The sequence below is a fragment of the Zalophus californianus genome, chromosome 8, assembly GCF_009762305.2.
Source record: "Zalophus californianus isolate mZalCal1 chromosome 8, mZalCal1.pri.v2, whole genome shotgun sequence".
NCBI lineage: Eukaryota > Metazoa > Chordata > Mammalia > Carnivora > Otariidae > Zalophus > Zalophus californianus.
The window spans coordinates 139,325,925-139,352,000 of record NC_045602.1 but is presented as its reverse complement, the minus strand read 5'-3'; the positions used below and the strand labels follow the sequence as shown (position 1 = coordinate 139,352,000).

The window sequence follows — 26,076 nt, the reverse complement described above, 5'->3', positions numbered from 1 at the left end:
GCCCAAACGGACAGCTAGAGAGGAACGTGGATTCGTGGTTGCTGGGGGCGGGGAGAGGAGCTGGGGGTGGCAGCTGAGGGGGGGTTCTTGTTGCCGTAACGAAAGTGTTCTAGCTGCCCGCGGTGATGGTCCTAGGACTCTGAATAGACTAAAACCCACTGTTGCGCTTTAAATGGGTGAGTTACATGGGGTGTGATTCATATTTCAACAAAGCTGTTTAAAAAAATATATGGGCTGAAAGAAGTACCCACTCCCGCTGGGACCCTTTCCAAGGGCAGAGACAGGATGGAAGGAGTCCAGAAGCATGTTTCTGCCAGGTGCCCGGGGTCCCTCCCTGCGAAGGGGGTCTGAGGGCCTCCCTTGCCAGGAGAGGGCATCGGGGGCACCGCCCCGGGCTGAATCCCAGCACCCTGGCTGTGCTGTCCATCCCAGGCCCCTGCTGCCCTCCTGCCTGGTCTGGGTTTGCTGCCGGGAGCTCTCTGGTCAGCGTCTCCACTGTTCCCTGCTGCTTAGCACAGGGCCTGGCATGTAGCAGGTGCTCAACTCTCAGGGAGCCTGTTTGGCCCCTGCTCCCCACTTAAACCCAGGCCCCCTGGCTCCTGGCAAATGGAAGTGGCTGGGTCGGGACCCGAGGGAGGACTGGCATCCAGCTCACATTCACAGAAATGTGGGGAGTGGAAGGAAGAGAGCCCCGTCTAGGGGCTTGGACCCCAGGGTACCTCTGAGCTGCCTCCTGGTGCCCACCGGCCATAGTTGTGGACTCTCTGGGCTCCCTGGCACCCACCTGGGAGGGGCTGCAGTCAGGGTCAGAAGTTACAGCCAGAGCTGGGGCCTGGGGGGCCTGAATTCAACCAGGAGCAGGCAGGGCACGCCCCGGGACCCCTGTGGCCTCAGCCCTCTGGCCGTCACAGACCATCTCCAGAGGACAAGGGGGTGGAGGTGCCCCAACGTGCCTGTTGGATGAGATGCAAGGGGCACTTGCCCTGAGCATCCTAAAGGCTCGGGGTGACGGGGCTCCTGCCCTGGGCATTGCGGGGACTCAGAGCCAGGTGCTGCTCAGAACCTGCAGCCAGGAGCACCAGGGACCAGATCATCCACCTGCTTCCACCATTGCATCTGCTGAGCACTATGGAGGCCACGTTCTGGCCCTCCAGGAGGCGACGCGGACCGGCCATCGCCCCGTGTGGTCACTGCTCCCTCAGACTCGGACGCCCAGGGAGCACAGGGTCCGCCCACCTCTCACGCACGCACATTCTTCTGCACCAACCGCTGTGTCCAGACATCCTGGTCTGAGTCCCGATGCTCCGGGTCATTCAGGAATGTGGCAGGGAGTGGGGCCCAGGGTTGAGGACCCAGGCCCCCCAACCACTCCCCAGGGGCTGGTCTCTGGAGGGAAAGGACTCTGGGGTCACAGTGGGGGAGGGGACAGTCATGCCCAGGCAGGTTCAGGGCCAAGGAAACGCTCATCCGGGGCCAGCCTGCCACAGACTCTGAGACACAAACTCACAGAAATCCACAGGAAGGACGTACAAAACCACCGAGCTCTGCAAATTCATAGAAACAAAACACATTGGACAGAGAGATAGGTTTTTATATATTAAAATATATTTATATACACATCATTTTAAGTGAGGACACCCGCCAACAGACATTCCATGGAAGTGCTGCCGTCCTTGTGGTAGAATCACACGTGCCTACTGAGTGTGCCGCTACACGCACACCGCACTACCCAGTAAAAAACAATCCTATAAATAAGTTTATGTAAAATATTGGTCCATAAATATCTGCTTGTGCACGGTGCTCCCATCCTGCTGCAGATCTGAGGACAGGTTAGAAAACACTGAGAAGGCGGCTCCCCCGGGACGGCGCCCCCGGGGACAGCCTCACACCCCTTCCCTGACCTCTGGAGAAACACCGGAAGTCAGGCCGGGCTGGTCCGCAGGGCGCAGGGAGTGGAACCCGTTCGGAAGCATGGCTGGCAGACACCCCGCGGCGGGGGCCAGTGCCTTCTACTTTAATCCAGTGGTTTCGACGGTGCCACGCGTAAGGCCGTGTGTGCACATGGAGGTCCGTGGCGGGCCCTCCCCAGGCTCCCAGACAGGACGGCAACCGACAAAACTCCGGGGGCCACCGGCTCCACACCAGGCCTGCAGGCGGCTTTGCACTTTCTAGAACTAACGGCACAGTTACGATTGCATAGACCTTTTTAAAAGCATGGCTGTTAACGTGTCCAAGGGCTCTTGGGGCCCCCGAGGGAAATTCAGTGCTATGTGGCTGTGTCCGGTCGTGGAGCAGGAAGCAGGAAGGGAATGGCTGCTGGGCCTCGTTCTTCCCGAGAGCCGTAGACACCATCACCCCGGTCCCCAGGCACCAGGAGGGAGGTGCGCCCATTTTCCATGAGCCTTGCTTTCTCTCTCCCTGGTGTCTGAGGGTCACATGTGTCCTCCACCAGCTCAGGAACCCTCGGAATCCAGTGGGAGATTTCTGGAGGGTCCTCAGCACGGGGGTATCACAATGGGTGAGGGGTTAGCCCTTCTGGGGAGAAATCCGACAGAGTTCTCAGGAAGTGCCCCTGGGCAGACAGGTGGGCCGCCAGACGTCACTCCGGAGCTGGAGGGCCAAGGGAGTATCCCGGACGTCCATGGGGTTGTCAGAGGCCGAGGACTGGCTGGGCAGAGAGGCTGCCAGGCTGTTGGGAGACTCCGAGGGGGGCTTGTACAGCACACAGGTGGTGGCAAAGAATAGGAAACCCAGCACCTAGGAGGGGGAAAGGAGGAGCTCACTGGACGCACCCGGAGCCGCCCGCCCAGCCCTGGTCCCTGAGGACCCCGGCTCTGGCGAGAAGACCCTTCTTTCCTGCAGAACCCTAGCGTGGACACCAATACCGTTCGTGAGGGAGGTGGAGGGCTTCATGGGCTGAAGAGCGTCCCCCTGGAAGAGACGCCCCAGCCCTGACCCCCAGAACCTGCAGTTGGAAATAGGTCTTTGCAGATGTCATTCAGTTAAGGAGCTTGAGATGAAATCATCCTGGATTTTGGGTGGGCCCACCTGCCATGCCGGGTGTCCTTACAGGAGCAAGGAGACACACAGGGAGAAGGCCATGTGACCCGGGGGCAGAGATGGAGATGCAGGCCCAGACCCTCTGGCAGGGCCCCCAGAGGGAACAGACCCTGCCACATGTGGATTTGGGACCTCTGGCCTCTAGAGCTGAGGAAAGAATAAATATCTGTAGTTTAAGCCCCCGGGTTTGTGGTCAGCACTCAGAGCTGCGGAGGCTACTTCACCCACAACCAGCCACACAGACCTCACAGCCCCGCCGGGCTCCCACACAGCCTCACGGAGGACTCTGGGCACGCAAGGGCACGTCTTTACAGCTGACCCAGCGCTGACCTCCAGAGCCACACAAATCCCTGCTCACACCCGGCTATTTCTATGCTAAGCCGTGCAGAGATAAACCCAGGGGGCCGAGGATCCTCCATTCTTGAGGCCCTTCAAGAAAAGCTTGAGGCGAGAGGTGGAACCCCTGGGCAGCCCCTCCACCCGGAGAAGGAAATCAAAAAACCCTTACAGACTGGCCCTAGAATTTCATGCTATTTTGAAGGTTTTATGCCTTTTCCTCCAATCAGGCAAAATTCAAAATATAAATACTGCGCTTCTCCCCACGCAACGTGAGCCAAGTGTTCCAGCAGGAAGTTTCTCCTAACGGGGTCAGGCTAAGGAAGGGGGCAGCGCCCAGGGCATGGGAAGGCTGGAAGAAGGGGGTGTTGCTCATGCGTGGATCCATCAGGCTGACCCGGCCCAGACGGGAACAGGCCTGTCAGAACCCAAGCTCACAGAAAGGAGCTGGTTTTCATTTCTGCAAAGCCTCAGCTGATGGGAGCCCCAGGGCCAACCACCAAGCTGCAGGGTGAGGGCCCCAGCAGGTGGGGGGCCCGGGAGCACCTGCATCCCAGCGTCGCGGGCCCGACCCCGACGGCTCTAACGTGGAAAGGATGCTCCTCCTGGACACCAGGCCACCAGGGTCCAGGAGGGGTTCTGAGCTGCGGGAAGGCCCCTGTGGGGCACTCGGGACCTGAGCTAGCTGGAGAAGATGCTCAGCCTTTTGGAGTGGACTCTGGGGCTCCCTTGGTCCCACACACGGGGCAGATGCCGCCTCACTCACCTTGTACACCAGCCCGGTGATGAGCATGTACCGGCTCATGGCCGAGTTCTGGTACACAAAGCAGGAGCCCTGCTGGCCACACTGGTCCTGCCAGAGCAGGCACGCCTTGTCAATCACCCAGCCGAAGGCGATGGGCCCGGGGATGGCCCCTGTAGGGAGAGGCTCAGTCAGTAGGCCCCCAAGCCTGGGGCAGGCAGGGTGGGCGGGCAGCACCGAGACCCAGACCGTGCAGGTTCTCAGAAAGGTGGCATCAGTCTTCGGTGATCTCAAGGGGTGCAAAGTGGACTTCAATGTTCCTTTCTCGGGGGGACCTGGCATCAGGCTGGGGGATTCCCCGTGACTTCTGAGCCCTTTGTGCTAAAGAGGAAAAGCCACCCTCTGGGTCTGGGCAAATCAACGGCCATGGGTCCCTCTAGTGGACTGTTAGGGAATGGCGTCCTTCGCCAAGTGGGCACACACTGAGGAGACACTGTCTGGGTGCCCTTGTGCAGTGAACGCACTACGCAACTGTACCACTCCACAACGCTACCCAGTGCACAGTACCTAGTGTTCTAACCACAATCCACTGGATTCCCAGCGCAAAGGATCTCTGCCGGTCACAGACACACCTGAAATGGAAGACAGCAGCGTCAGCGTCCTGGAGAGTGCGGCCGTCCACCAAGTCACACCCCCACACCAGCTGCCAGGTCCTGGCCAAGCCCCAGGCTGCGTCACCGCCTCCCCAGGTGGCCAGCCCCTCGCCGAGGCAGTTAGCGCCGTGCGGCCACGGGGCTCCAGGGGGCCCAGCACGTACCCTGCGGGATCTGCAGGGCTCCACCGCAGCGTGCTGCAAGGGAAGGCTCTGGACCAGAGCGAGACCCAGGCCCGGGCTTACCGTAACGTTGCCATCAGCGCAGGAATGCTGCTGAGGAATGTAAAGATAATTACAACGAATATGAAAACCAGAAGGAGGGGCTTTCTTTGACAAGTTGAAGTGCATTTCCCTGCAGTAGCATGGCCAAAACCAGAGGAAAAATTCTGAGGGACACAGCTACAGTCTTGGTACACCTGAGGGGCGCAACAACACCGCTGGTTACAGGAGGGAGGGGCGGGGGCCCTCCCGGGGCAGGGCGCGGACAGCACACAGGCCTCAGCCGCACCCACCTTCTGGCTGCCTGCGCTGGGCGCAGCCTCCCCACCACAGCCCGCATGGCAGGGAGAATAGTACGTGAGGCTGTCGGAGCCACACACGGGGCTGTAGTGCTCGGGCCGGCAGGTGCACGGGGCGTTGCAGGCGGCTGTCAGCTCCAGGCGGCCTTCCGGAAGGACGCTGAGGGCAGGAGACAAGGTGGCTGTGGGACCGGGGCCAGCGCCGGGGGATGGGGCGGGGGAGGAGCGCCCAGCCTCCTCAGCGCCCTGTGGCCACATGGGCTCCACCCGAGGCAGGCGCCTCCCTGCACAGGATCGTCGGGAACTCTCACGCCACCCACACCACGCCTGTCCTGCTCCCCAACCGTGTGCACCACGCGCTCCCTGACTCGGCTATGGGAGAGGCAATGTGTGCACAGGGCTCAGAACCCAAAAATGGCAAGAGGACAGGCCAAAGCCCTCCGCCACAGCGCCAGCCCCTCGGGCTGTGGCTACACCATTTGCACGGATCGTGTGTGCATGCACACAGCAGTGGTCACGGACACACACGCTTTCTTCTCTTTTCCACTCAAATGGGAAACACTAAACCACCATCTGGTCCCTCCAGCTTGCCCTCAGCTCTGTAACCCGGGGCCGGCCCCAGGGCCAGCTGCCGCCCCCCTCTCATGGTGGCAGGGCCCTCGTGGGCTGTGTAGCCTGTGCCCTCTCCACCAACCCCGTCAGAGGACTGCACCACATGGCATCGCTGTGCCCTGCGTGGCCAGTCGAGTCTGCAGGGAATCCCGGGAGGGGCCCGCCCGGCCCACGGGCAGGCGGCCGGCCCCTGCTTGAGATAGTCCCCTCTTGCCATCGGGGGGCTATTGTTCTCATGTCCCTATGACGTGGTGACACATGAGAGCCGACCCTGGGCCACTTACCATGTGCACACGTGGAAAGGAGCTGGGTGATCATGGTCTCGTTTTCAGACGAGAACCCTGGGCTCGGCTGAAACGGAGCTGAGGGCTTCTCAAGGGCCGACGCCGGGCTGTCTTTGAGCAACCGTGAGCCCATGTCCTGCTGCTATGAGCATCTCCAAACAGTGACCGAGGGCCAACCCCAACTCCCCCAGTCCCCGGAGCCACTGGTGCCCCCGACAGGTGTGCTGGGGGCCCCCCTTTGCCTGGGCACTGCCCGGCCCTTACCTGCCGCTGTAGCTGGCTGTCACACCGGCCATGGGCACATTGGGGCAGTGGATGAAGAACACGAAGACGGCCAGCAGGCTGGTCAGGGTGCAGAGCAGACACAGCTTGATGATGCCCACCCCGCGGAGCTTGAACTTGTTCACAAGGAAGCCGCCCAGAAATGTTCCGCCGCCGCCAGCTGGCACCACCAGGTACCCTGCAGGGGAGGGCGGGGCTCAGCGTGGTCCTCAGGGCCGCAGGGGTGGGGCCCGCAACCCACAGGGTCTTCTCATCTCCACGCTACAGGTGGGGAGACTGAGGCCCAGAGCCATCCATCTGTCCATGTGGCAGCACTTGGCTCTGACCTGAGTGCTCAGCCGCTGGACGGGGGGCCGCTGGGGGAGCCTTGGTCCAGGGGCCTTCAGGAAGGACACCTGGCTGCCCAGAGGCGGAAGGACGCAGGGGCGGGCCTGGGAGGAAGAGAGCTCAATGGCCCCTGCCCACCTGATGGGGTGGCCCCCAGGACAGTATGTCCCCTGCCCACCACAGCTTCTGCTGCATCCAGCCGTGAGCCACATTTGGAGACGCCGTGGGATGAATGGCTCCCAGGCTGTCCCAGGACAAAGTGCAAATGGGGGTGGGGACTTGGTGGGCCTGTCTCCCCAGCAATGACCAAGGCCAGCTCTGGCATGGGCCCCTTACACCTCCAGGGTGAAGCATGGGGGCCCCAGCGGATGTTTTGTGGGGTGTCAGCACGGGGACGGCCGCTTTGGGGAAGGGGAGGCAGTTGCGGATAGAGCTCTGGGCATGTGAGGTCAGCTGAGAGGCCAGGCAAGGAGGGGTGTCTGGGGGCATTAGATAAGGGGGCTGAGGCCCCTAATCGAAACCCCACGCCCTGTGCCGGGAACAGAACCCCAAGGGCTGGGGCACAGCCTGCGCTGGCCCACGTGCTACCCACATGCACCCCACCTTTCACACATGGCATTGGCCCCTCTGGCCAGGATCTGCCCCATGTCTGGCATGGACCCTGTGCCTGGCATTGACCCCATGTCTGGTGACCACTCCCACACCCCTCCTGCCTGGTGGGACAGTGGCAGCAGGGTCTAAGGAGGGCCCCCTCATTCTCCTCAGGAGTCCAAGCTGCCTCTGGCTACAGATTGGCTCTGGTCAGGCAGGCCCGGGGACTCCAACTTCATGGTCCCAGGAAATCCTGGGACACCGGCCACCTGGCTCATGGGCGTGGCTAAGCACGATCATCCAGGTGCTCAGGGGGGTGCTGCCACCCAAACCTTTTCTGCAGCGAGCCAGGGATGATGCAGGCCCAGGCCCTGGGTGGGGAGCAGCACAGATGAGCCAGACCCACCCCTGACCCTCCCAGCTAGAGCGGATCCCCACCAGGATGGATCCACTGAGAACTGGCCAGCACGCTGTGGTCAGCACTCCCCACCTCTCGGGAAGGACCATCGGATTCACATGGTGACATTGACAAACAGCCCCACACCTGCTCCCGGGGCCTTCCCTGCAGGACCACATGCCCAGCGAGCCCTCACGTGCACAGCTGGACTTCTAAAAGATACTCCAAAGACCCTTCACTCATCTGAGAACTCACGAAAAGTCAGAGGACCCCCAAGATTCTGCGAGTTTTCTCACCAAACAAGGTGGCAGCTTCTGAGGCGCTCAGGCTGAACTGGGACTCCAGGAACTTGGGGCCAAAGGTGGACATGCCGGCAATGAGCGTGGCCTCGGTGGCCCCAGCCAGACAGAGCAGGATGAATGTGGGGTTTTTCAGGAGGAGCCAGATGGAGCTGGACGGGGAAAAGAGAAGAGACAGAGGGTCAGAGTGGACCAGAGCAGGGTGTGCGGAAGCGCTGTTCCTGGGGCCAAGGTCCCTCCCACCTGAGTACAAACAGCCGCAGGTCCAAGAGGGGAGTGGAGTGGGCTGGTGAGCTGTCGTCGCTCCATATCTGTCCCAGAGAAGTCAAGAGAAGGTGTGAGGCCGGGCTTCAGCTGGTGGAGAACGGGCCCCAGGAAAGACAGCTGGCAAACCAGGGAAGAGCCTTCCCCCTCTCCAGCGTGGGGAGACCCTACGGCACCATTCAGTCACCTGGGGGGCAGCTGTGATGTCCGACAGACGGCCTGAACCAGGAGCCGGGGGCTGGGGGAGGCGCTGTCGCCAAGTCCAGGACTGGCCAGGCCCCTGCAGAAGGGGAATGGGCACCAGGGGGTGGGGTCCCTTCTCAACCACCAGCCCTGGAGAAGGGGGGACAGGGGAGCCCCTCCAAGGAGGCTCAGGCTGGGAATGGCTGCCCCCCCCAGTTTCTCTTGGTGCATACTTGGTGGGGGTGGTGTTGCCGGGTCCTGAGGGAGGATCTTGGCGTTGGCCCCCCCACACCTGGCCTGCTGATTCCCCAGTGAAACTGGCCTTGCTTCCCCTCGAAGGGCTGGGAGTGGGACCCTTGCACGGCCCTGGGGACACTTGGCCTCCGGTCTCGCTGTGGCCAACCCTGTGTGGGGTGGGCGTGGGCTCTGGCGGCTGTTCCCCCGCATCCCCGCCGAGGGACGGGCTGGGCACCGACCCTGCCCCACACCGCCTGCCCTCGGGATGAGCGCAGCTTCTTTGAGGGCCACTGGCTCTGGCTGAACTGGGATTCTGCATCTTGTTAGGGGGTCGGGCCGAGCAGGGCAAGCGCCTGAGTCCTGGTTACACACGAGACTGTACCTGCCCGCTAAACGTTACGAGGGGCGCAGAACAAAACAAACTGTCCTTAAGGGGTGTCAAAGGGAGCGAGCGGAGCTGAGTTCAAAACATACAAAAATCACAGCCCGAGGGGGTCCAGACGTAAAGACGCTCAGCCTTCGTGGGGCAGCCCGTCGCCCCACACGTGAGGCTCTGCCGCCTGCACATCCCGATTCCCCGAGCCGTCCCCAGCCGTCCCGCCACGGGCAGCAGGTGCCCGCACTAGCTTGTCCCCGGCCCCGGGGCTGGTGAGTGAGGTGGGCTGGGGCAGAGTTTTCCCTGGAGCCCCAGGTCCTGGCAGGACGGACCCTCCCTGTCCTGCACCATGAAAAAGCAGATCCCGGCCGTAAAGGACCACCGTCCGCCGGCCACTGGGGGTGGCTCAGAGTAGCCCTCCCGGGCTGACATTCTCGGGTCTGCAGCTCAGAGCTGTTCTATAACCTGAGCAGGTGCACCTGCCGTCCTCGGGAGCCCCGCCCCCATTTTCCATGGGCTGGTCGTCCCCACGCCACCCGGCGGATCGCAGCTGCGAACACCTTCACACTCTCCCTTCTCGGGACACCGGCTGGCAACAAACTGGATTTTAGAACATTGGAATGTGCAGTGCAGCCATAATTAGCCTCTGCACCGGGACCTCGAGCTGGCAGCTGGGAGGGAGCTACGGACAGACCCTCCCCTCTGCTCGGGGCATCTCAGCGGGGGGGCGCTCAGACTCACCCCAGGCGCCATTCCCCACCCTGGTTTTCAGCAAAATTGACTTTCAAGCTTGAAGACTGAAAACAATTCTCTTTGGTTCGGTACTTGATCCCCGCGTCCGTCCGGGAAGGGAAGGAGCTGCCCCCAGCGTGGGTGCCGCCGGACAGGGGCTTGGCTGTGCTCTGCACCTGCCCCTCCCTCAGACCTCCTCCGTCGGGCTCTCAGGTGTGGGCAGCTCTTGGTGGTATCACAGGAAGTGCGAAGCAGAACAAAGTCCTAAATGGGTCCGGGGCCATCCACCCCTCCACCCTTAGCATGACAGCCGTTTCCTCTGCATGAGGGAAGCAAAGCAGCGGACAGTGGACGGCACGGGGCCTTCCCTGGAGGCCACCTTTGACCCTGATCCCCCTTCACCTCCCCATGGCGAAGACAGACAACGGGGACTCATTCCCACCACTAACAGCCCCTGGCCCCAGGAGGCCAGTGAAACACAGGCATTCCAGGGCTCAGGGCTCAGGCCCCAGGGTCCTGGAGGGGCAGGTGGGTGCTCAGTGAGGCCAAGGAGCTGGGCTGGTGACCATCCATGGGAGAGGCCCCCTGTGGAGTGCCTGGTCCCGTGAAGAGGGGTGCTGGGCAGCCAGGAGCCGCCCTGGTCCCCAATTTCTCTGAGACCAGAGCAGGCCAGGGATCTTTTTGTCCCGATAGTGTATGAAGACCACAAAGCCAAGCCAGGTCACACAGAAAGAGAAAGAAGGGAGCACAGAAGGGGGCGCTGGTGCAGGGCTGTGAGGGCAGAGAGCTGGAGACAGTCCTGTACCTCCCAGGGTCTTCAGCCACCTACAGGCATGGAGGGGGCGCGAGCCCAGAGCCCATGAAGGTGACACTTAGTGAAATGGTCAGAGGACACAGCGGAGTGAGGAGCTGGGGCCCTGGCCCTCCATCGGGACCAGCCCTCGGCAGCTCCAGCCCCAGAGGGCTCTGGCTGCCGCTCCTTAGTTTCTCAGTTTGGGGGCGAGACCTGGAGTGCACTGGGTCACGAGGGAGGTTTAGGAGCTATGCTCTGGCCACGCGGCCCTGGAGGGGTCACATGGACTCTCCTAGCCTGGGATCAAGATCCAGGATGTGTGGAACCCCCCCAAGGATCTTCAGGACACACGGACACAGGCGAGAGGCGCACACCACCCCCCATAAGGTCCTTACAGAGGCAGATCTCTGATGGTTTTCCCGAAGTTGGGGCTGCTGGCCGCCTTGTGTCCACTGTCTTTTAGCTGGTGTGTTTCAGACACTCTCATGACCACGTAGCGCTGGGAACCTGGAAGGCCGCAGATGTCAGCGGGAGCCAGGGACCGAGGGCTCTGCTTGAGGCCCCTCCCTGCTCCCGGGTCTGGGGAGGTGCCCTGGATGGAGGGCACGGGGACAGGTGGGGTATGGGGCTGCAGCATGGTGACCACTGGCCAGATGACAGACAGGAGGGGGTGGGAGAGCCCGCGGCAGAACACACTGTGGGACCAGGAGAAATGGAAGGAGGCAGAAGGGGCACGTGCTCCGGCTGCCACAAGCCCGTCCTGCGTGCCTCAGACGGGGAGAAGCCACAGGGGTGGACGGTGCCCGTGGTCAGCAGCACAGGGGCCAAGCCGGCCCTGCAGGACGGGGGCCCCGCCCAGCCCAAGTGAGGAGGGAGTGATGCACCCACCTGGCAGCTGCCGGGGATACCCGAGGATGGGGATGGCGATGAGGGAGGCAGCAGCCCCCGCGCCCAGGAAGCCCACCCACCAGGCGCCGACCCATCGCGGGCTCTCGGTGGTCAGCTCTGTCCTGTGGGGAGAGGCGTGGGGGGTCAGCGTCCTGTCCACGTGCATTCAGGGCACCCACGCCAGGCATCCAGCTGCACGCTGGTCCATGAAAACCTTAGCTGGGGGGTTTGGAGAGCCTCCAGGCAGGGGTGGGGTTGACTCGCTGCACAGCACGGAAAACCGCACCCCCTCCCACACCTGCCCTCCGCGCCTCTTCCAGCTGGTGGCTCCGGGCTCATAATCTGCTTAATAAACTGGTAATCTAGTGAGTGAGGTGTCTTCCCGAGTTCTGTGAGCCATTCTAGCGGCTTATCACGCCCAAGGATGGGGTTGCGGAACAACCAATTTGTAGCCGGGCTGGATGGAAGCTGGGGGACCCAGCATCTGAGGCTGGTGTCTGACGTGGGTGGGGGGGGTCTCCTGGGGCTGAGCCTTAGCCTGTGGGGTCTGCATCGACTCTGGGAAGTCTGTCAGAACTGGGTTGAATTGAGGACACCCGGCTGGAAAACCCCACACAGATGAATCGCACCGGCAGCACAAAAATCCACCGTCTGTTCCACAAAGGGCAGCAGAGAAATGGTGACCTGCTGCCGCCTGGTCCGGGAAGCTGCTGACCCGCCACGCTGTCCCCGCCCCCAGGCCTGCACTCAGGGACCCCCCCCCCCGACCCCCGGCCCGCCAGAGCAGGCCCAGCCCCGGGCTTCCTCCTGCTTGAGGCCAGGGAGACCCCTCCGGCCTCACTGTGTGTGGGGTGCTGTCCCCCAGGGGCAGGGGGAGCCCAGAGCACTGACCGGCGGCCGACTTCTGTGTAAACGTTCAGCAGGGCACCTCCGATCAGGTAGCCGGCGGCAGGGCCGAGGATGGCTGCCGTGTAGAAGGTTGCTGTGGAGAGAGGCAGAGCTGTGGAGGGGCCACCTGACAGGAGCCCCCCAGGCCGCACGTCTGCGCCCTCTCCCCCATGGCACCCACCCTTCAGACCAGGGTTTGCATCCGTGCAGCCTCCACTGTGTCTGAGATCTAACTGCCGTCAACTTTTTATTTTTACTTATTATTATTATTTTTTAAGCAGGCTCCACTCCCAGTGAGGAGCCCGACATGGGGCTTGAACTCACAACCTGAGATCAAGACCTGAGCCGCAATCAAGAGCCAGATGCTCAACCACCGAGCCACCCAGGCGCCCCTGCAGTTAACTTTTAAAAGTGCTTCTACAGCTTTTCTGTCAAAGCCAAACGCACGCGGCATCTGGACTCTTTCTCCCTTGAGAGGGCAAAGATCCTGAGGGCCTCGTTTTGCAGGATGTGGGTGCCTCCGCTCGGCACCACCGGCCAACCAGCGCCTCACTGGAGTGACGGGACCCCAGCGTCCCTGGGTCGGCACCACTCGGCGACTCAGAGCGACAGAGCCCAAGGTGCAAACGAGGAGGCCGGAGTCAGCGGACAGAGTGTGGCCAGGCCCTGGGGACGCCTGGCCTGGCAGGAGGGACTCGGGGAAGTGGGCGGCCCGAGGTTGAAACCCAGAGATCTCACTCTAAGGAAACGTGGGGATCTCAGCGGGAGCGTGAGGCTCGAGTGCAGCCCCTGCGGGCCGTGGGCAGCTGGCTGACCCCAGCACCTGAGGAAGGCCCGCGCTCCCCTGCAACCTCACCCATGACCACCGGTGTGGTACGTCACCGTACCACGTGGAAAGGCACGTCAGCGGCGTGGACGCACCCGCCCTGTGGCCTCGGCAGCCCCACTCACCGATGTAGACAGGAGAGTAGCTGGACTTGACGTTCTCGTCCAGGTAGGTGACGCCCAGCGTGTAGAGCGGCGTGGCGCCGACACCGTGCAGGAACTGGCCCAGCATGAAGACCAGTCGGTAGCTGGCCAGGCCCGAGGTGCTGTCCCTGCATGCCACGCTGCGGTTGGCCCGGCACGTCCCGACGCCCTCGGCGACCTCCGCCTCGTAGGCGCCCGCGGTGAAGTGGGGCAGTGCGAACAGCAGCGAGCCGGCGCCCATGACCAGCACGCCCCAGCCCAGCCAGCGGGGCTTGTGCCCGTTGCCCCCGAAGTAGCTGACGAAGGTGAGGCACAGGCAGGCGGCCGCGTCATAGGAGCTGGCGATGAGGCCGCTCTGGTAGCTGGGCAGGTCGTAGCGACGCTCGATGGATGTGATGACCGTGCTGACGAAGCCGTTCACCGTCATGCCCTGCAGGAAGGCCGCCGCACACAGGAAGAGCAGGAAGCTCCTGGGCGTGTTGAAGGCCTGCAGGCACTTGGGCGTGAAGGCCCACCAGCCACACGCCACGCTCTGTGGCCCAGCAGCCACGTAGTGCATCTCGGGGGGCATCTGACGGCCATGCTTCTCGGTCAGCGGCGGGCACAGCAGCTGGCTGCAGGAGTCCGGGGGGCTGTGCGTGGCGGGACACAGGGCGCCGTGGCCCGGGGACGAGCCGAGGGACACCCGCCTGCTGGGGGGACTGTGGCCGCACGCGCTGTCCATGGCCAACGCTGGGCTTGGGACGACCAGCTGCGGCATGGAGACCAAGGGCTTGTCCCCCATTGAGTGCTGAGGCATCTCTGTCCAGGGGGCGCCGGGGGCAGCTGTGGAAGCCGCCGAACGGTATTCCAGTGTTTGGTTTGTTCTGTGAGAAGAGCTTCTGGTTACAAAGCTTACACGGACCCTTGAACACACGGACATCTCGGCGGGAACACCCCCGCCCCCTGGGCCCGGCCCCTTGGGCGCCGATGGCTCTGCCGCTCCCCAGTCTGATGGGGCTGACCTTGCCCGACCAGCCCCCTCCGGCATCCAGGGCCACACCTCCTGGACCCACACACTTGAACAAGGCCACAGTCGATGCCCGTGTGGGCCCCTGACCCATCCTGCCCCCCGTGGCCTCTGCTCGGCCGGCGTGAGCCATGTTCTCTGCCCCGTGTGGACACGGTCCCCACACTGTCCAGCCTCAGGTCCTCATTAAACTCACACCCTTCCAGCATTCACTTTAGTCCAGCATCTGGAAGGCAGCGAGGGAGGGGTAGACGCAGGGTCTCGCCCTGCAGGAGGGTCACTGGGCTTGCTGCCCACGGCAGGTTTTCAAGACCACAACAAGACACTTGTGCAGCCACGTGGACAAGTTAGGAAGAAACGGCACCAACGCTCCCTCCGTCTGCAGCTCCCAGCCTGGCCTGTGCCTGGAGCCCCACCTGGGCCATCGCTTCCCCCCGACCCAAAGGAGCTGGGCTGGGGCCAGGTAATCCTGCCTCCCGAGGCTCCCGGGCCGCCCCCCCCCCAACTCCTAACCGCCAGCCACCTCAGACGAGAGGGTGTTGGGACACAGTGCCTTTAGAGAGGTGACTAAGGTCGTCAGCGTGGGCCCCACTTGGCTGTGACTGGGGTCGTAGAGAAAGGGGAGACCTGGACACGGGCGGACAGCACGTGAGAACACCGTCCACCGGCAAGGAAATAGGCCTGGAGCAGGTCGCCGTCACACCTCCCTCTCAGGCATTGCTCCCAGAACTAAGACAATCAAGGCCTGGGGTTTCAGCCGTGGGTCTGTGGTCCTTTGTCCGGCAGCCCCAAGACACTGACACACCCTTCACCCTTTGGGTTGGGCCACTTCATATTCAGAGGTTCCCGGCAGGTCTGAAGCCTGGCTGTTTCTGGGAGCCGGGAGCCTCAGGCCGTGGGGGGCACAGAAACACCACCGGCTTGTGCTCTGAGGCTTGGGGAGCTGCCTGCTGGCCTCGCCCAGGGCTGGGGCCCCGTTAGTGGTGACTCGGGACCCTGAAGTGTCCTCAGATCCAGGTTCACCAGGCCACGGGGACTCCTTGCCCCCCACCACGCACAGAGCCCATGGTGTCGGGTGGACGCTGGGAGAGGCTCCTGCCATCTGATTCTTTTGGCAGACTCCTTCCAGCCACCGAGCATGGAGCGCAGCTTTGTTGGGCCCTGCACGGGGGCCTGGAGGGGAGCGAATGGGGGTCTCCCCAAAAAGACAGGTGCACCCATACACTGAGTGTGACCGTATTCGGAAGAAGTGTCTTTGCCGATGTGATTAATGGTTTGAGATGAGGTCATCTGGATTGGGGTGGGTCCTAATCCAGCAAAAAGTGTCCTTAGAAGACAAGACACAGGGAAGTCACTGAAGCCACAAGGAAGCGGGGATTGGGGGGGTTGGGGGGCAAGGAGCTGGAAGAGGGCGGAAGGGCCCTCACTGGAGCCTCCAGAGGGAGCGCAGCCGCGCGGACACCTGATTTCAGACTCTGGCCTGCAGAGCTGGGAGAGAATAAAGTTCTATCGCTTTAAGCCCCCGGTTTGCAGAGCTTTGTTAAGGCAGCCGTGGGAAAGTCACCAGCCCCTGGGGATGCCACGAGCTGTCATGTGTGGCCTGGTTTTCAGGGGGCCACAGGCCCGAGGGGAGGTGGCCACCGAGCTTAATAGACACCTCAGAGCCTGTGTGTGCGTCATGGCAGTCCTCACCAACACCGTACGAAAGAACCGTGACTGGTCACGTGGTATTCGTGTCCAGACCTGGCTGCTCACCGTGGGCATGGGTTCCCCCAGGCTATCTGCGGCCAAGCGCCAAGGCCGTGCATGTCTGGCAAAATTCCACGGCAGTCATCCCCATGTGGCTGTGAGTACTCCAGTGCGTTATTTCTAGAGCCGCAAGGCCAGCAGGCCCAGCTCGGATATGAGCAGAGCTGGGAGAGTCAGCTCCTGGAAGAAGCTCTAGCGGACAGGCAGCTCCGCATGCACGCAGCCCAGCTGCTGGAGCCGGCAGTCACGGAGGCCACCTCCAGCACATGCCACGCCCGCACCCAGCAGGTCCCAGGAGAGCCTCGCAGAACACAGCCACCAGTGTGAGCCCTGGCACCCCCCAGCCCCACAGCTCAGACGGGCTGCTGAAACAGCACACGGAGTAACACCACAAAGGCTCGACGTTATCCCAAATTCCAAGGTCCAGAGGCTACCCTGTGCTGACTGGCGTCACGGTGTGTTTTCCTCTAGACGCGTGCACACATGCACACACGCACACACGTGTGCGTGCAGATCAGCATGCGCACACATAGCTATCTGCACCTTTGCCCACACAAACACCTGCTCACACATAAACCACACACACGATGCAGGACCATTGGCTGAGACAGGCCCTAAAGCACAGGAACCTCAACCGGGCTGGGGACCACAGGGGCCATGGGGAGCTCAGGGAGGCCCCCAGCAGCCTGCGGGGCATGAAAGGTCAGTACTGGGCCCTCGGGAATGCTTCACGGGTTGGTATCCCCCGTAAGTGATCACGACACCAGCCACCATCAGACACCTGCTCCCTCCGCTCTGGGCTTGCCTCGCACGCTGGGCTGTAACTCTTGGCCCTGCCTCTGCAGGTGAGATGCAGGGGCAGGTGACGGCGGGTGGGGCCCACAGCAGGGTTCAGGAGGTGGCTGGATAGCTAGCATTTGTGATTAGGGATGGCCACAAGGGAAGAGCTCTCCCTTTTGAAACCGAAAGCCACAGGACAACACCAACATGCAGCTCCAGGTCAGTGGCGAAGTTTTCCCTGAACCTACAGCTATGGATCTTGGACATGAATATATAAAGCTCAAGCCAAATCATACGCATCACATTACTTAAATTAGCAAATTGAAAATCCAATCTGGGGTATTATTAGCCAGATGACCCACTGGTGGCCGCCGCCTGCACATAAGAATCGAACGGCAGCACTCAGAGTCATGGGGCTGCGAGCCTCCTCCAGGGAAGCCTCCTCCAGCGGCTCCTGCCAGGAGCCTGACTGCTCCCACCCCCAGGCAGGTCGGCACGCTGAGACAGAGCCTCTACAAACTTTTCTTACGCCTGGAGTTCTGCCCCAGTTTTCCTGCGCTGTCTGGAAGGCTCTCACCCTCACCAAGGCTCTTTTAAAAAATTTTTTATTGTTATGTTAATCACCATACATTACATCATTAGGTTTTGATGTAGTGTTCCATGATTCATTGTTTGTGCATAACACCCAGTGCTCCACGCAGAATGTGCCCTCTTTAATACCCATCACCAACTAACCCATCCCCCCACCCTCCTCCCCTCCAGAACCCTCCCCTCCAAACGCAGTTTGTTTTTCAGTCTATCATCTCTCATGGTTCGTCTCCCCGTCCAACTTACTCCCCTTCATTCTTCCTCTCCTGTTATCTTCTTCTTCTTCTTTTTTCTTAACATATATTGCATTATTTGTTTCAGAAGTACAGATCTGTGATTCAACAGTCTTGCACAATTCACAGCGCTCACCATAGCACATACCCTCCCCAATGTCTATCACCCAGCTACCCCATCCCTCCCAACCCCCACCACTCCAGCAACACTCAGTTTGTTTCCTGAGATTAAGAATTCCTCATCTCAGTGAGGTCATATGATACATGTCTTTCTCTGATTGACTTATTTCACTCAGCATGACACCCTCCAGTTCCATCCACGTCGTTGTGAATGGCAAGATCTCATTCCTTTTGATGGCTGCATAATATTCCACTGTGTATATATACCACCTCTTCTTTATCCATTCATCTGTCGATGGACATCTTGGCTCTTTCCACAGTTTGGCTATTGTGGACATTGCTGCTATAAACATTGGGGTGCACGTACCCCTTCGGGTCCCTACATTTGTATCTTTCTCACCAAGGCTCTTGATCAGACATGGGGAGGCTGGCCCTCCTGGGGCTACCGTGTAGGGAAGCAGGGTGCTGTGCCTGGAATCGTCCCCTCCATCCGCAGGCCGGCGGCTGGGGCCTGAGTGAGTCTAGGGACCTGTGATACCTGGAGTCTCCCAGCCACCAGGATGGTCCTGAGTATCGTGGGACTTCAGAGGACAATTCCGAGTTTGCACCAGGATCTGGGCGGATCTGGGCACCAGTACATGCGTGCAGTGCCAGAGACAGCTCTGGACGTGGATGCGCAGACGGTCGTGCCGAGCTGGGTCTGAAGTCAAAGGACGCTGTGTGTGCCCGAGGATCGCCACCTCACCATAGAGGCCTGCGGTGGGACCCGCCTGCCGGGGAACCAGCAACAATGCACGGGAGCATTGTAGCCGGACTGGCCGAGCCCAGCGGAGCAGGTTGGATGGGTACAGAGCTGCCCTGTCTCAGTCTCCTGCTCATCAGCTCCCTTGTGGGGGGTGTGACCCAGGTCACTGACAGACAGTTTCTTTCCAAGATCTGCTCCCAAGATGGGCAGAGCTGACACCCAGTGTGGTCACTGTGGTCAGCCAGGAGGAGGTGACTTCCCGGCTGCCCTTCCTGCCGACTGCCCAGGCAGCATCGGCTGACCCACATTAAGGCCAGGCCAGTGGCTCTGGGGCCACTGCCTTTAGCTTGTATCTTAGGCCCCCGTGGGCAAGTTGGAGAGAAGGTGGCAGGGGCTGGAGGACCCAGTGGCACACCACATGGAGGGGTACTAGCCCCCCCTTGAGGAGGACCGGGCACCATAGTCCTTTCTCCTGGAGCCCTGTGAGCATGTCCACCAGGAACTGGTCTGGACAAAATGTGTGCCTGCTTTCTACCTGCTGAGGAGGCTGGACTGCAGAGCGGAGGCACGGGCACCTTCCGTGGGGCCGACATCACGTTCAGCTGCTGCTGAGGTGCTGAGCGGCGCTGGAGCAGGGGGGCTGGCAACACAGCCGGACAGCAGAGGACGGGAGCGCCTGGGAGGCGGGAGGCGGGCCAATGGGGAGCCGAGGAGCAGAGAGAGTGCTTGGCAGGAGGGACAGGCCGAGAGGCCACCCCCACCCCTTGGGGGCTCCAGGTACCATCCACAGGTATCCTCACCCAAGAGACCCCCAGGGCCTCTCACTCCTGGCGACCGCTCCCCCTCCTCCACCCAGAGCTACTGCCTGATGCAGCATGATGGCGGATTCCACCTGTCAGTCTGGTGGGCCAGGAGGTGCCCCATTGGCCAAGCAGTCCATGTGTGGCTGCAAGGGTGTTTCTAGAAAAGATTAGTATTTGGATTCGTGGACTCAGTGCAGGTGGGCCTCATCCGATCAGTCGAATGCCTGAATAGAGCAAAAGGGCTAACCCTTCCCTGAATTTCTCCTGCCTGGCTACCTTTGAACTAGGACGTCGTTCTTCCCAGTTCTTGAGCCCGCCCTGCCAGTAGAACCACACCCTTACCTCCCCTCTCCCTGGTTTCCAGCTCGACGAAGGCAGACTTGGGAACTTGCCAAGCTCCATAATTGCATGGGCTGAGTTTCTAATAATAAATCTTTATCTTACATATAATATCTAATACATAAATATGCATATTTATATATAATATATAAGTAATATATACAAAGATACACATAAGGATATAAAATATGTATAAAGCTCTTAATATATATATCTCCTCTTGACTGTTTCTCCGGAGAACCCTGAGTGATGCAGCAGGTAATTTCACACCAACACCTGTCTGCGAGGCCCGTGATGGACGCTGGGGTTTGGGGACCTCCGGGACACAGTCCTATCTGGGAGGAGCGCCCAGCCCCCTGTGCCTGGAGAGGTCACCTTAGCACCAGCTGCAAATGGCCCCAGCTCCAAATGAGAACAGCAGAGGTGAGAGGCAGCTTGGAGCTGGCCTGCAGGGGCCCCAGGAGGCCTTCGGGGCCGGGGCACGTGGCGGGGCGCCTGCCACCATCACCGTTGGTGAGCATTCTGCGGGGCTGGTTGTAGCTGAGCCCTCGGCCATGCATACGTCTCAGGGGCTGGGGCCTCCCACCACGGAGCCAGGGGCACGGGAGTACCAGCAGCAGGAACGAGGCCCCTCCCCCGTGATTAGAGCGGACTGGGGGCTCCGTCTGGGGTGCCCGCTCACACGCTGGGCGGCCCCTCCCTGCTGCTCTGCGGCCTTCACCCCCGTGGGGGAACGATGAGGCTGTGAGCTCTGGGGAGGCCCTGGATGGCTTCCCAGGCCCGCACGTCCTCCTGCCCAGGGAGCCCGCTGTTGCAGGGACCTTATCCCGCCCTCCAGGCCTGTCCCCGGTCCTTGGGAGTCTCCTTCCACCCCCCCATGGCCAGGAGCCCTCCGTCTGTTCCCGCGGGGAGAGGAGCCCTGCGGGATTAGCGGCGAGGTTAATGTGTACCCTGGAGCCTCCAGCCAGACACTCTGCACCTGGAGCTGCGGTGGGAGGGGCAAGGGTGTGTGTGTGCACACGTGCAGGCTTACTCAGGAGGAGACCACAGGTCTACTGGCCTGGCCATCAGCCACACTTCTCAGAGTCTGAGCAACTAGGCTCCAAGAAATCCAGGGCCCACTTCCTCCTCCCCCACCCCCACCCATAGGCCCCCAACAGCTGTGGCATGAGAAGCCAGTGGCCCCCGTGGGTGGCTTGCCATAGCCCCGTCTCTGAGAGCTGGGCCCTAGTCTCAGTCCAGGGCTGCCCACCCCTGTGCACCTACCCCTTAGATGCTCATGCAGGGCTGTCTGCAGACCTAGCGGGGGGAGGGGCACAGGGTCACCCAGCACCGCAACGTCTGGTCCTCCTCTGCCTGGCTCCCAGAACAGTCTGGCTCAGGCCCTGCAAACGCCCCCAGGGGGGCCCGAGGGTGACTAGTGCCCTTCCACGTTACGGCCGGGGTGCTCCCAGGCTCCCTCCTGAACCCCGCTCGCTGGGGATGTGGCAGCTGGGGGCACGTACAGGTTTCATTTCTGCTTCCTCTCTATGCTCCAGCCAGTAGGTCCCCCTCTCCCTGCACCTGGTTGCTCTGAGGTTGACACCCATAGCCCATATCACCATGACATATGCCACACACCACATGGCAGCCCTGCCCGAGCTCCTGCTCCACGGGTCCCCACCCTGTCCTCTGCCCTTCTCCCGCCCTCGCCGCCTCACAGCCTGGGCGCTTCCCCCACCCTCGCCACCTCACAGCCTGGGCGCTTCCCCCACCCTCGCCACCTCACACCCTGGGTGCTTCCCCCGCCCCGCCCGTGACCCTGGGTCCTTCCCCAACCCCTTCCCATGACCCTGGGTCCTTCCCCACCCCACCCCCGTGACCCTGGGTCCTTCCCCACCCCACCCCCCGTGACCCTGGGTCCTTCCCCACCCCACCCCCCCGTGACCCTGGGTCCTTCCCTCCATGACCCATGGAAGTCTTCCAGGCAGCCCTCTTCTCCTGCCTCCTAGGTCCATTGTGGTGTCTCTTCCTCTGACTGAGGGAGTGGAGGGGGCTTTCACTTGTTGAAGATGGGGCTCAAAGCTATTTATAGAGCAGACACCGGGTGACAGGATCTGGGGTGGCCACAGGAGTGCCTGCCCCACCCCCCCACCGAATTTGCATACCTGGTGACCTTGCACAGGTGAGTGGGCAGGAAGCCGGCCACTTTGCATGGAGGCCAACAATGAAGGACTGTCTGATAGAGAGCCAGAGGACCCGTCCCTTGGGGGGTACCCTGTCAGGACTCTGCTCCCCACCCGGCTCCACCAGCAGGCAGACATGTGGGGAGGGCAGGATGTCCAGAGAGAGAGGTGAGTACAAGTTTACTTGTCTTTCCAACCCATAACGTTTGATCCATGGAGGGGACGCAGAGAGGCTCTTGCAGCCGGGCACTGTTCCCCCCTCGGGCAGGTGGTGGGCCTCTCTGTGTTTCTCCCCTCCAACAAAAGTGTGCCATCATGGGGAGGAGGGAGTGAGCCCCTCTCCTCCTAGTGGGTTCATGAGAAATGAAGACCTGCAGCAGGGCCCTCACAGGGTTTGGAGGTGCTGGGGCACTGGCTCTGTCCCATAATGGGCCTGTCTGGGCACAGGCGGGGTCAGCCAGGTCCAGGTGGCCTCTAGGCCTCTGGGTCCAAGCACCAGCCCCAGGGCATCTGCTGAGAGGCAGACCACCATGACGAAGTGCACGGACGGCACATAAGCTTGGGGTGGGAATGGGGAGCCACTCAGCCCAGCTGATCCCAAGCCCTAAAAGGCATTGGGCTAAGGAGCAACACCTTGGCTACCCCCAAGGCTTCCTGGAGAAAGAGGTGGCCCCCTTGGTGGAGAGGACGTGTGAGATGTTCCCCAGCCCAGGAGCCTGTGATTCTCTGTACCCTGTACTTGGTCCTCAGGGGGCCTCGCCTGACTGCACTGTGAGCAGCTGTTGCAAAAGGCACGTGGTTTGTGAAACGTGTCCACCCACCCCCAGAAATGTGGTTCAAGAGGCTAATTCTGTGTCATCCTGGTGGGAGGGGGCTGCATCATGGCCACCAAGGGGAAATGAGGGGTGTCTGAGGACAGCAGGCTAAGGGCTGCAGCAGGAAGAGTCCCCATGACCAGCCAAGGAGGGGAGGTGACCCAGGGCCTAGGAGGCCAGTTTCTTCCCCTGCTAACAGGACCCAGGGTCCACCCACACACAAGAGCCCTGGTCACCAGAGAACGAGCTGGTGCCTCCTTCCCACTTACAGGGGTGGGGTCCTGATGGGCCTGTTGATTACATGCCATGGTGGAGACTGGATCCTATACCCTAAAGTGGGCCCCCACACGCCACCCTCATGCTGAGGCCGGACAAGCAGCTCAATGTCCCAGAACCAAAGCAGCTGGGAGGTTCTGAGGATTATTGTACATCCCCTTCCAAAAGCAGACAATGGGCTCTTTGCCACGCCTGAAAACAGGAGGCCACGTGGCTCAGGAGGGAATATTTCTGTGGTCTCTGTCCACAACGGAGAAAGCAGAAGTGTGGCCGGGAGAACCCTCTGGGTACCTGCTGGGCTAGCTGCCCCACTCCCTTCTGACCGTGAGCACCAGGCCGGGTTCCACTACTTGCCCATGACCCACGGGGAGGCCTTGGGGACCAAAACTGCCACAGTCAGCATCAGTGCACAAAGCTATGAATTGATCCTTGTTTGGCAATGCTGACCTGGGAACTGGATTAACACTCTAGGAGACTTCTAGATCATTTGGAAGCCAGACCGAGACCCAGAGGTCAGGCTGCAGCAGCGGCTTGTCAAGGCAAGGGTCCATTGGAGACCGGGGAGAGCCAGACTCTCTGAACGGAGTTACTCAGAATTGGGTGCTCTGACAAGGACAGAACATCAGCCCCATTCACTGGGCCATCATCACGCCCAACCTCCAGGCACCCAGCTACCTCACCACGGAGGTGGGGGGGACTTGGTTGGGACCTGCTCAGGGGCCGGCTTGAGGGGCCACACCCAGGGCGGATTAAGCCATGGCCACCCAGGAGGGAAGCAGCCCCATAAAAAATGTCCAGGTAGTGTCCACCAGCCCTGCCCAGCAGGAAGCAGGACTGAGGCGGGGCAGCCATGGGGGTCTGACCCAGAGGACCTTCTGTGCTCTCCCTGGGCAACACCTGGGAAAGCCGGCTTGCTCTGTGAGAGGCCCCCTCCCTGCATCCCATGGGCATTGGCTACCCCCCGCCAACTGCCCCAGTCCCCTTAGCCATGGGCCCACCTGTTGCAACACTGCTCTGTGTCAGGCCTGGCTCACCTGGGTTGTCTTCTCCCCACCAGGAACAGAGCTGCAAACTGTCTGCAGTCACCCAAAGCTCCACCACATACTAGCTGTGTCCCCACAGGCAAGTCACCGAACCGCCTAGTGCCTTGGTTTACTCCCCTGTAACGTGGGGGACACAGCAGCGACCTCACACGTTGTTGTCAGGCTTGCCTGAGATAATAATGCTCAAAGCAGGTAGCTTGGGGCTGGGGCGTTCTACCTGCTCTGCGAGCAGGCCCTCCTCCGCTCCTACTATTGGTACCCTTGGGGTCCCACACTGACCCGCTAAAACCATAGGCTTCCTCTCCTCTGAACCCCACGGGCCCCACCTGCACTGAGAGAAACCTCACATCAGGACCTGTTCTGGGTTCACTGAGTAGGGCCAGTTTCTGATTAGGCAGAGGGAACCCAGGCCCCAAATAAAACAGGGAGACACAGCGACTGGGGAGCTGGTTCCTTCAGGTGGAAAACTACTGAGGCTCCCCAGCGCCTCTGCCTACGGGGAGGAACAGGCCCCGCCACCAAGTCCCGCCATGTTCACCCCCGCCCCCGCGCGCGCACGAGGGAGCGCGTGCACGCTGCCTGCCTCTGCCCTGGTGGCGCTGACCCCCGCGGGGCCCCAGCGGGCCTCTCTCCACCCGGGTCACGCTGCCGGCGCCTGTGTCAAAGGTGGAAGCCCGGCGTCTGCCTCCGGTTTCCGGGTCTGGGGCCAAGGGTGCCCACCAGGCGCTGAAAGCGGGTCCGCATCCCCGTTTCCATGCTCCCTCTGCCCTCACTGGGGAGCCCGGGTACCCCAGTCCCGCTCCGCGCCGGCTGCCTGCGGTGGGGCTGGGAGAGGGGCCGGCCGGCGTGGCCCCGGCTGGGGACCAGCCCCACGCGCCCTCCGCAAAGCCCCGTGGGCAGGGAGCTCTCCGCCCGCGCCCCCCCCCGAGCACTCACCTTCCCAACACCCGACGGTCGCGCTGCGCCCCGCGCTCTAGCGGCTGCTCGCGGCCGGCCCCGGCTCCATTCATCTCCTCTCAGGCCCGCCCGGCCCCGGAGCGACCGCTGGCCCCACCTACCCCGGCCAATGGCTGCGCCGCGCTGGCTGTGCCCGCCCCCGCGCCCCGGGCCCGCGCCCTGAAGTGACAGCCGCGGGAGCGCGCGGCGGGGGCAGGGCGGGGACGGCGGTACCTCTCCCGCCGTTGGGTCGCGTAGCCCCCCAGCCCAGCGCGCCTGCCGCTGACGGATCCCTCTCCGGCCCCAAGAGACACGGCATCCCTGAGCTGCCGGCCAGAAACGGGCCAGTGAAGTCTCCAGGCCCTGTAGCGACTGGTCTCTGACTCAGAACGCAGCCGGCGTGTGGGACGAGGGGGGCTGTGGCAGAGGCCCTGAGAGGAAGTGAAGTTTCCTGCCCAACCCTTCGGAAAGGCCACCCATGGCCGGTGGGAGCCTGGCAGCGGCGCTGGTAGGCTGGCCTTGGCCTGGGCTGCCTGCGGGTGTGGGCCTCCTTGGTGCCTCCTGGGGCCCCTGGGGAATTGGGCAGGATGCCAGTTAGGGGCTCGCCCTGGCTTATGGTGAGGCCAGCACCCTCACCTGGGGAATCCAGCCTTCTCTCTAGAATGATCCTCTCTCTGCCGTGGGCACTGTCAGGAGTGAGGGGCTCTTCTGCCACGTGGCCACCAAAAGGGGGGCCTGCTGGCCTTCCGCCACTGTCCTCCCCTGTGTGACCCCGAACACATTGCTTAATCTCTCTGAGTCTAGTTACATCATCTGTAAAATGGGGCTGATGACAACACTTCCTCAGAGGTCCCTGAGCGCCGTAGGGATGAGCATGAGACCGAAGGGTTGCCAAGTTAGTACAGTGACAGCAGAGCACACTGACACCCCACAATTTTTCCTTTTTAGTTTTCACAAAATGAATTCATTTTAAAAGAATGGGGCGGGCACCTGGGTGGCTCAGTCGTTGAGCGTCTGCTTTCGGCTCAGGTCATGGTCCCAG

General features: G+C 61.7%; 1 protein-coding gene across 8 annotated transcripts; it reads right to left on the bottom strand.

The window, feature by feature from the left end:
• Positions 1–1,570: 1,570 nt before the first annotated feature.
• On the bottom strand, positions 1,571–25,918 carry SLCO4A1 (solute carrier organic anion transporter family member 4A1). 8 transcript variants are annotated; one of them, XM_027622530.2, is made up of 12 exons: positions 25,035–25,622; positions 13,416–14,299; positions 12,468–12,558; positions 11,577–11,698; positions 11,084–11,195; positions 8,101–8,255; positions 6,472–6,667; positions 5,306–5,471; positions 5,037–5,209; positions 4,706–4,770; positions 4,163–4,311; positions 1,571–2,757 (listed from the first exon to the last, which is right to left on the bottom strand). In XM_027622530.2, the coding sequence occupies exons 1-12, from the start codon at positions 25,106–25,108 to the stop codon at positions 2,560–2,562; spliced, it is 2,385 nt and encodes a 794-aa protein (XP_027478331.1). In that variant the 5' UTR covers positions 25,109–25,622; the 3' UTR covers positions 1,571–2,559. The 8 variants fall into 8 exon arrangements, 5 of the variants coding, with proteins under 5 accessions (XP_027478331.1, XP_027478332.1, XP_027478329.1 ...); XM_027622531.2 differs by lacking the exon at positions 25,035–25,622 and adding an exon at positions 25,671–25,918 and having other exon boundaries at positions 4,706–5,066; XM_027622528.2 differs by having other exon boundaries at positions 4,706–5,066; positions 25,035–25,623.
• Positions 25,919–26,076: the final 158 nt, after the last annotated feature.